The sequence below is a fragment of the Manacus vitellinus genome, unplaced genomic scaffold (genome assembly GCF_001715985.3).
Source record: "Manacus vitellinus isolate BGI_N305 unplaced genomic scaffold, ASM171598v3 scaffold_32_pilon, whole genome shotgun sequence".
NCBI classification, from domain to species: domain Eukaryota; kingdom Metazoa; phylum Chordata; class Aves; order Passeriformes; family Pipridae; genus Manacus; species Manacus vitellinus.
Window position 1 is genome coordinate 7,917,554 of NW_021940460.1, and position 10,420 is coordinate 7,927,973.

Here is a 10,420-nt window from a genome sequence, read left to right on the forward strand (position 1 = left end):
AAAAGACTGGGAAAAAAATTTCCCTGACTGGGGTGTGGTGTATTTATGTTCTGTTCTCATGGTTCATGGGGAGGGAGGTCGTCAGCTTTGTTGTTCTTTTTCCACTGTCAAACTGTTGAATAACGATTTCGTTGCTGCTAAACTGGTTACAGGATCTGTCCCTGAGGATGGCTGTAATAAAATAAATAATAGGAAATGATCCACATATAAGTAGATATGTGGTGTTTTGTTCTAAAAATTGCCTTACTCTGCTGCAAAGGACACCCATCCTACAAAGCTATATATAGAGAATTCCAGGGAAAAGGCTGCTTGTCTTTTTCTGGAGCACAGGTTGGATCTTATTTAGGGTCTGAGCTCTGCCCACTTGATGTGAGCCATGATGGGGTGACAGATCCTCTCCTTGCTGGAGCTCCGTTTGATGGGGGGAAGAAGGGAGGGTTTACGTCCATCGCCTGGAGACAGAGGTGAAAACACTGGTAGCGTAAACACTCCATGTTGGGGATTTTCCAGCCGTGCCTAAGCAGTGACAAATAAAACATTCCTGCTTTGTGCTCCCGCTGGACGTGCTCTCCCTGTATGGTAGAGGACTGCGGGCTGCAGCCAGCGCTCCTGCCTGAGGCACGGGGGAATGAAAGAGAAATAAAAAAATAAAACTATTCGGTACAAGAAATAAAACCATTCAGGACTTAAGGTGTACTCCTATCCCAGGGTGGTAAAATCCTGGTTTTTGCCTGGACACAGACAAGTTTTTAGTGCAGCCCTTGCCCTGCCCAGTGTTCTGTGCAACACACGTGTTGCTGGGGAGCTGCTGAAACTTTGCTTCCCAGGACATGGAGAAAACAAGTGTTGTGTGGCCCTGGCTGCAGGATCTGTTACACAACACCCAGGATGGAAGTTAATTGTGTCATTTTGAATGAGAAGTGAACTTTAGCAGCAGACCAGGAGGGAACCCTCCTTGGTGCACTGCTGGAAGTTGCTCAGGGCACGCACAGGATGGTTGGAAAAAACCCAGCCTGGGCATGTCAGGATTCTAATAACGTGCACCCTCTCGTGGTTTATTCCTGTCACAGGGGGAGCACACGGGATGGTTTCTGTGTGGAACAGGCTGGGGATCCCCTCAGCTGCTGTTGATTTAAGAAAAGACTGTGCACTAAGATTTGTTCTGTATTTTATGGGTTTTTTTTCAATGTAAGAGTTATGCTACATTTGCTGTAAAAGGATTTCTGTCTTCAGTGTTTTTCAGACTCATTCTTTCACCTTGAAAGGCCACTTCAATGTGCAGCTGACCTGTCCCTTGGCAAGGTTTGGGTTGACACCAGTGGGGATGGATATGAGGATACTGCAGCTGGAGCTCCCCTTGAAGATCAGCTTTCAAACCGTTCCTCTTTTGGCAGCACTTCCACCTTTAATAAAGATAATAAAGACAAGATCAAGGGCTCTGTTGCCCAGGTAGGTGCATTGTTGGGAACTGGCTGCAGGGCACCCTGAGAGGGAAGAGCTGATGTTTTCGTAGCAAGAGGCTGGAGGGAGGACGTGCACATTTCACTGGGGTGACACATTTGCAGATGGTTTGTGTCACTCCTCCTTAACTCCTAATTATTCACCTGTCTGGTGAGGCAAAGGAGCTTCAGGTGCTGCTCCAGAACAGCCTTTTCCATTACAGGCTGTTAAGTGTCAGTATTTTGCATCTCAGGGGTGTTACAAAATCATCCCCACTGCAGCCTCGTGAAGAGAAGTGTATTTTCCCCAGGACAGGGGAGAGATCCTGACTTCTATTTGTTGATGTTTCCCCCCCTGTTTTAGAGAGTAAAAACCTCTGGAATTTCTTCAGGACTCCAGTATTTTGGACAATCCATTGCTGGTGGCTTTGATTTCCCCAATGATGGTCTCCAAGACAGGGCAGCAGGATCTCTGGAGAACGTGACTCTGCTCTGGTAGGTAATAAATGTTATTTTTTGGTGTGCTGGGGAAATGCTTCAAAGACAAATATAGACTCTGTGTTCCAAGCAGTGTGACATTATTCTATTTTTAATTCAGCATCAGAGGGACATAAAAAAATCTTTCCCAGTGCTAGAAATTATATAAAATATAAACCCTTTAGTTCAAGCTGCAAAGGCTTTTGCCTTTGTATGTCTAAAGCTTCGAGCAAGTATGAGATAGTGAACATAAAGGAATTAACACAGATCCAGGTCTGCCTGCAATTCAGCACTGATAATTTGGGTCATTTAGACACAAAATAATTTATTTACATACTGTCCCTCATTTTCAGTCACACACCTGGTCAGGCAGCTGAGTGACCTGTGCAGTTCACAAAGGCTGAGACAGGGCAGATGCATTTGATTTTTCTTCTTGCATTTTGTATTTGAAAAACAAAATTCTAGATAAAGAGAGAACTGGAACTGATGGATAATGTGTTTATCTAATGGAAACATAAACAGGGTGTTTAATTCTGAAGCTCTGCCCTCACTGGTGTATTTTGGCTGTCTGTGCCTCCAGGCTCTTGGGATTTTGTGTGTTCTGAACGTTCCCAGCAGAAACTGGGATTGCTGTAAATAGGCCAGCCTGGTCCAGGTGACAAACCATGGAAACACTGAGCAATTCTTGTTCTTGCTGCCAGGCTTCTTTAAAACATTTTAATGTTTGAGTTCCAAAATTTATAGCTGATTCTGTTCCTTATCAGTAATTCAGACTAGCTTGAGACCAGCTGTCCAGTCTCACCAGCAGGAGATTCAACCCTGAGAGAATCCTGATTTTCCAAAATAACAGCCTTGTTACAGCAAAACTATGTTCTGGTACAATCTCAGCTTTACTTCAGTGTCTCAACGAGGTAAAAACTGGGAACTGTGACCAGGTTGGAATGTGCTGTCTCTGCAGGGAGAAAACACACACAAGGAGGCTGATTTTCACAATGTGTAGCTGAATCACTGACCACATTACCCAGGAAAAGGCATGGGAGGCAAATGTATAAAATGATCCATTTGAGGAGCTCGTGGTCCACTGATGGCTGTTAAACACAGTGGCCCAAAGAAAACATCCGAGCCAGAAGGTCCCTAAATATGCCAGGAGATGGGAACTGGAGCAGAGATGACGTGTCAGGACTTGTGCATTTTAATGCCTGGATATTTTCTTAACTTTTTGATCTTCCTTTCTTGTAGCCATGTGAGGTCCACTGTTTTTCCAGGGTTCTTCTGAGAATTAAACATGAGAAAAATGATAACATGGAGTTTCCTGTTCCTGTGCTGGACAGACACCACCCATCAGAAAATGCATTTTCAGGTAATAAAACACAAGCAAAGAGCTTTTTCTCTTTCCAGGATGCAGTTTTTACTATTAAAAATAAAAAAAAAATGTGGTTTTGTTAGCCTTTGCATGTCATCTGCCCTCTGCTGCCTTCCTGCTTAGCAGTACTGTATTCTAGGTGGATTTAGGCCCAGGTTTTCCCCAGACAGATAGTCCTGTCTTGCTTGGAGAATCTCATCTCTAAGGTTCAACCTCAAATCTGCTAAAAATTGCTCTATTTTTGACCACATTTCTCCTGTGCCCCTGTGCAACATGAGATCAGGTGTTACCTGTGAAGAAGGTACAAGATTTGTGTGTTTTGTGCAGTACTTTTCAGATATTGAGCTCTCCACGGGAACTTGGATTAAGATTTATTATTTGAATGGTGTATTTGGTAGTAACAACCCTATAAATTTTATAATGAAGTAATTTAAAAAATAATTAAATTTTCAAATAATTTTTTTAGTTTGTTTGTTCCAAAACAACATTTGGGACATTACAAACCTGTCATAAACTTCAAGGTTCAGTCTGACATCCTGTCTCCTCTGTTGCAGTGTAGTACAGGGTTCCTGCAAGCTAATCCAGCTCTTTTTCAGTCTGAAATCCCAACCACAGCTTCTGAGAAAACTCCATAAAGCTCTGTAAAGAGGCAGCTTTTGGCTGCTTTAGTAACAAATAGGAGTCTTTCCCACAATTCAATATTTAATTAGGTGTCCATAAAGCTTAGGACAGAGGAGTGAGGACAACGTTTAGCCCTGAGCAGTAATGAACACTAATGACCATTGTCAGTGCTCTCAGGCATTATGATGTTGAGGGTACATTTATTTCCTAACAATAATTCATGAGATTCTTTAGTGTTGGCCAGCATTGCTTAGTACTTACACACATATCTAATTATTAATTATCACTGAACTTCTCCAGAAACATCAGCCACAGACAGTAGATATTTATTGATGAATAAAACTATTGCTAAAGGAAAATATAGTGTGTCTCTAATCTGGCACAGCATATTTATTCAAGAAAAAAAATATCATCTCTGGAAAAGAAATTAATATTATTGCCCTATAGCAGTCCAGGGGTAAACAACTGGCATTTCTTTGACAAGACCTTGTCCCCAGTGAAGACTTCTCATGCTGTTGGTAATAAACCTTATCCTGGGAGCTGAACTACAAAACATCATCAATTTAGGACTGACTTATCACTAGAGGGTCTTTTAGTTCCAGCTTCTCCTCAGTTGAGGTCATGGGAACTTTGGGTTTCAGAGGATGTGTGTGTATATGTAAAGATATTCTGAATCTGCTCCCTTAGAAAAATTAGGACTGTTTGGTGTGACCTGATCTGTGTTTGCTTTCAGTTCCCTGGCATGGACTGCAGCAACAGGACCATCTGTGCTGCTCCTTTGACTTTGACAAGGCAGATTTGGTGAGTCATGGTAGTTTTGTTATCCAGATTTTGCATTTAGAGTTCATATAAAATGTCATCTTTGTGCAAAAGACGTTTTCTTCGAATTCTCAGCGTTGTCCTCTTGCTGACATGACTTTCCATTCAGTTCATCCTTTCCATAATACCACATTCACACAGTGCTCTCTGTGGGCATGGCTGGGTGTTCTCATGGCTGGGAATCTCAGAGCACAGACCAAGCTTTGAACAACTGTGATCACCCTAAAAATCCCAGCTCTGGCATTTAATTATGAACATATGATTTTGGTTCAGGCTGATGCACAGCACTACAGCAAAGAGCTGCTCAGTTCCCCTGGCCTTACATAAACCAGAAGGCATCACTTCATTGTAAAAATATACCCTGGAGATTGACTGAAGAGCTGATCAAGTGGAACAGAGCTTAAAGTCAGCCTTGTTGTAAAACAGGAGGGATAAAAGCATGGAAGTGTCTGCCTTTGATATTAAGAGGCATTTTCCTACACACCCTGGATATTGAATAATTAATTGGGCTATTGCATTGTCCTGCCTGTGAAAGCAATTGGAGGGAGTAATTCCCAGAACCAGGATGCTTCAGGCCTCTCATTAAATAAAGACCCTTTTTATGTCTAATTCTAGATAGGAGTCACTGCTGGGCCACACTGAAGAGTGACCATGAACGTTTCACTAATGGAGGTGACTTGTGACAACTCCTGTCCTGACCACCCCAAAAACTTATTTTGGGAAGGTGACAGCCAAGGTGGGGTTGTAGAACAGCCCCACAGCTCACAGCAAACTGCTGAAAAGAAACCCAGCACAGACACTGAAGCAATTTATGACCCAAACAAACCTTGCAATGAGCTCCAGGGGAGGGAGGGAGCGTTTCAGTTGTTAGGACTAGAGCCTAAATACTGGATTTATCTGATTTAAGGCTCTCAAGCTTTTATTGGGCTATTTGTGCCTAATTCGTTTTATGGGAGCAGACCCAAGCTGAGTTGAATTTCCCAGTGTTTTTATCCAGCATTAAGAGCATTCCTGATCCTTTGGCAGCCATCCTCTCCTGCTGGTCACTGTGGCCAACCAACACCACTATCTGCTGCAGCCTGTGACTGCAGAACTGGGCAGCCTGTGCTCAAGGAGATAACTGTGAGTAGAAATCATTAACTCCCCTTTTCCTGCCTCTAAATGATACTCTGAGTAGCTGCTCTTCATCCTTTCTCTCTACAACCAGGCCAGAGCTGCTCTTCCTTCTAACTCAGCTCATGGCTGGGGGGGCATTCCCCTCAAGGCAAGAGATAACTTTTATATTCCTGCACTAAATGTCTGATTTTTCCAGAAGGGAATGATGGGCAGAAAATACACTTGTCACTATGTTTTATCAGTACCCTGGTGAGTTACAGAGTATTTACAGGGTGACTGATATTTTGCCTGTCTTTTCCCTCACAATAGGCAAAATTTTCAGAGATTTGGCAATTAAACAAAAGCATGATCCAAAATAGGTCTGCAATCACCATGAGTATCACTGAGTGGTGTTGTCTTCACCACAAAATCCACTGTGAACTGGAAACACCAGAATTCCTACCTGGAGACCATTTGACTTATCAGTCACTGGTTACATGAAACCAGGCTTGTTCTTTTCAGCCTTCCAAAGCCTTTGGATCCATATGAAAAATCTTCCCTTAGGATAATTTTAACTTTGCTCATACTTCCTTGTTTCAGTAAAAGATGGAGCACATCTGAAGGGCCTAATTTAGGTGTAGCACAAATTAAAAAAAAAACTCGTGTTTTCTGAAGTGGCAAACTGGGTTCTGGCATCCTCCTTCCTTAGCAGGGAGAACAGAGCATTAAAATATATAATCCTGCTCTGTTCCAAGTAAAGCTTTTACTCCAAGTGATTGGGATGAAAATATTTGTTCAGGGCATTTATCTTGATTAGGGGGAAGTTACCATTCTGATTCCTTTCTTGGAATTTATGGGGAACTGACTCCCATTAAAATTTATGGGCACTGGCTAGTACACAAGATTTTTTTTCTGTATTTATTTTAATCAGAGAGCATCTTTAAAAAGAAAATGAGGGCTCATCTCTGGCAGCTGCACTGCCTTGGAAGCACAGTTTAAGGCAAAGGTTTCTACATTAATTTAATGTCCAGTTCTGTCAGGGGTAGAAGCTTTAAATTTTGAATAATGAAAATCCCTATGTGTTCACAAATGAGCAAATTGGTTTGCAGGGAAACATTCCAAGGCAATGGCAGCTTTCAAAACCTGTAGTAACAACGGGCTGCTCCAACACCACTGCCCCATGTCACCCCTGGGCTGGCACCTCTCCTTTCTTGGTTCCTGCCACTGTCCCATCCTTCCTGCACAGCCCAAATCAGCAGCTCTCAAACCACGGAAACAAAGGACCAAGGCAGGCAAAGAATAACATGGTTTATCCTTTTTTTCTTTTTTTTTTAAAGCATAAATGCAAATAGCACCATTGTGACTGAAGAACATCCTTTATATCAGATAAGCATTCACTGCAGTCCTTACCAAGTAGGTTTACAGAATACTCAAATATATTGCATTACTTTAGTCAATTAGAGATGAAAACAAGATTGAGAGGATGCCTGGTAAGATCCCAGGACAATTTCCATCTTAATAATTTCAAGCACTGCAGGTTGTTGAGTAGCTTTTTGTGGTACTGGACAGCACAAGGAGAGTCTGGAAGGCAGAACAGTAAAACCATCACAGGTGAGGGTACTCAGGGTCTCCAACTGCTGAGCTTGTACAAAGACTTCAAGAAAGGGTCAGAGATGCTTTTAATTGGTAAAGTGCACATATCCACATTTACATAGACAGGCTGCACAGAGAGCACTCCAGTTATAATGAATTTGATGATGCTGCCTCTTAATTTCTTAGTGCATCTTTGTCACTGGTTAACAATCTAATTCACTTTTCACTTGGTCAGTTGTTCTCTTTAGACCAGTTTCTTTAATGAATGTGAATACTGGTAAAGGACTTCTGAAAACAAAGAGCTGGGATTTAATGTAAGGATAGCTTCCAATTTAGGGCACCTGGTGCACCTGCAGTCAGGACTAAAGAACAACTATTACCTTGTGCATTTTCTTCTGTGATAAATGGAGAAATTGCTTCAAGTGCTACTACCAAGTTACAGATTTGGGTTCCTATCAGCATACAAGGTCACAAAATTACAACCATCAAAACCACATCAAGAACACACGTACTTTATCTTATTTTTTTTCAAAATCAGATACATTTTTCTTGGTCCTTAAGAGAGGGAACCCCCTCCCCATATTAACATATTATTCCAGATTAGTGGGTTTAAAACACTTTACAGAAACTTTTACATATTAACATTTTGTACCATCATTCCAGGTAGAAATTTCACCAAACTGAACAAAAGTTCTGTTTTAAAACTAAATAAAAGGGTGGGTTTTCCCCTTTCTGTCTCCAGTGAAGCAACAATGTTCACCCTTGTCCTTACTGTCCAGAACTGAAGGTTTTTTTCCTTTAAAAAAGAAAATGTAAAAAGCCAATATAGTAAGAAAACAACCTTTAATAATCTAGGACTAAAAAGGTAAAAAAAAATTATGTGAAATTCAAAGCATTTATTGAGCCTTAATTTATTTATTCAAACCTTTCTCAAAAGTCCACTTGACAAAAGCTGACACAAGTCAACAGGAAGGGTTGTCTCCCCTCCACCACCCTTCAAAAACAGTAGATATGGAAACATCTTAGAGCAGAAGACTTTTTTGGGGGGATTTTTTTAGACATTTTTTATAGTGTATTATTCACACTGGGAATCATAACACTTCATTGTGCCAACATGTAAAAAGATCATGTATCCAAAAAAAAGCAGAGGAGAAAGGCAGAATCAGTGACTTAGTCCTTGGTCACTGGAAAAGGCTGCTGTTGAGTAAAACATCGTGGGCAGACTCAAAGGTCAGCACCTCCTTGTGGAACTTGGTGAGCTGCATCTTTGTTTTCCTCAGGGCAGGAGTTGTTGCCTTTCTCTTGTACCTCATGTCATTCAAAAGTTTATCTGCCAGGTAGTGCAGCCAGAGGACGTTGCTGTGAGGGTGATAGTCAGTCCAGACGTTGGAATTCTCCGCTTTCATCTGCCTGTAGATGTCAAACTGGTAGTCCCCTGTGCCTTGGAACAGCTCCTCATCCGTGGAGAGGTCACAGAACACGGTCAGCCCATCCTTCTCCAGCCGGGACAGGGTGTAGTCGATGATGTTGACGTGAATCCCTGCTGTGGGGATGGTGTGTGTTGCCCCATTCAGCACATAATGAAGTTCCTTTGCATCTGTTTTTTTGACCAGCACGTTCCCCCAGTGCAGGTCCCTGTGCTCGAAGTGCAGCTCCTGCTCTGCCACGGCCAGGGAGGCAGTGACCTGGTGCAAAATGCTTTTTGCTGATTCCACTGAGGAGAAACTGCACCTCTTGTGCTCCAAGTCACTGCCTCCAAATTCAAACTCCAGAACCATGAAGAGCTGCTCGTCCCCAAAAAGGTCTGGCCGGTCATTTTCTGATCCCGTTTCTTTGTGGTATTTGTCCCAGGCTTCCAGGAGATACTTGGGATAGGCCCCTTGGACACAGTGCACAGAGTACAGGCTGATGAACCCAACAGTCCTATTCACAGATTCCTCAGACAGAAGACTGAGTTCTTTTGAAATTATTACCTCAGGCAGAATCTCCCCAAAGCTCTTTTGAGCTTCACCATTTACTTTCTCAGTCCCTTCAATGGGAATTATTTTTAGGGCCACGGGCCCTCTCTCACTGTTGATCTGGAACACCTCTCCAAACACCCCCTCTCCAATTTTCTTGCAATCTTTCATCTTATCTAAAGGAATGCATTCCTCAAAAGCAACAGGCCCTTCCTGGTGGCATTCCCCAAACACCTTCTCTGCGTCTGTAAGCATCAGCTCCAGGACAGAGGAATCCCTGGGAGCCAGCAGGATAATGGAGGAGGCGGACCAGGAGCAGCCCTGAGCCCTCCCAGCCGACAGGCTGGCTTGGTACCCTGACAGCTGGGATTTCCCTGCCGGGGTACAGAGGATGCTGCTGCAGAAACTGTTCTCAGTGGCCACTCTCTTCTTCTTATGGAAGGACAGGGATGCTCGAACTCTGGCCCAGGAATACGAGCTATTGAGGAGTGAACAGTCATTATCTCTTACATCTACAGACATCTCCAGAACACCCTTCTGCGCCCGTTTTTGCCTCCCCTGTGGTCTGAGGAAGGAGTTGTTAGGCTGCTGCTGCCTCTTGTTTTTGAGCCTTTTTGGGCGGAGCCTCGTGTGCCTCCCCCAGCGGCTGGCGCTGAAGCCACTGATACAGGCTTTCCTGCAGGTGCTGCCCTCTCCAGAGCCTTGGAAAGGCTTGGTCCTTTTATATTTACTCTCCAAGATTCCTGGGCGGCCCACGGGAGATTCTGGCTGCTGGCAGGTGGGTTGAACATCAGCCTTCTTGTTGAGCTTCATGCTCGCCATCCTCCTTGGCACCTCCTGACGGTCCAAGACCACCACTGGCACAAGCTGGTACTCGTTGGCTGGGCTTGTGCGACAACCCGAGCTCACTTTTGCTGAGTCTCTGGTGAGATGCTCACGCGGCCCATCAGAAGCGGCACCGTGGCAGGGCGCAGCGCGCTGTGTGTCACCCTGAGCGGGCGGAAAAGCGCTTGGGGATTTCTGTGAGGTCGAGGCAGCTTGTGCCCGGCAGGGCT

The 10,420-nt window shown here is 43.6% G+C and overlaps 1 protein-coding gene and 1 long non-coding RNA gene across 3 annotated transcripts; one reads left to right on the forward strand and one right to left on the reverse strand.

Annotated features, from left to right (window-relative positions):
- The first annotated feature begins 778 nt into the window (after window positions 1-778).
- On the forward strand, window positions 779-6,353 carry LOC108640420. Of its 2 annotated transcripts, none has more exons than XR_003915948.1 (5): window positions 779-1,449; window positions 1,804-1,934; window positions 3,156-3,276; window positions 4,634-4,701; window positions 5,717-6,353. It is a non-coding gene; the product is annotated as an uncharacterized LOC108640420 (long non-coding RNA). The 2 variants fall into 2 exon arrangements; XR_003915947.1 differs by having other exon boundaries at window positions 5,746-6,353.
- Window positions 6,354-7,791: 1,438 nt separating this feature from the next.
- HASPIN (histone H3 associated protein kinase) lies at window positions 7,792-10,411 on the reverse strand. The gene has a single exon (XM_018076824.3). The coding sequence runs from the start codon at window positions 10,185-10,187 to the stop codon at window positions 8,589-8,591; it is 1,599 nt and encodes a 532-aa protein (XP_017932313.2). The 5' UTR covers window positions 10,188-10,411; the 3' UTR covers window positions 7,792-8,588.
- Window positions 10,412-10,420: the final 9 nt, after the last annotated feature.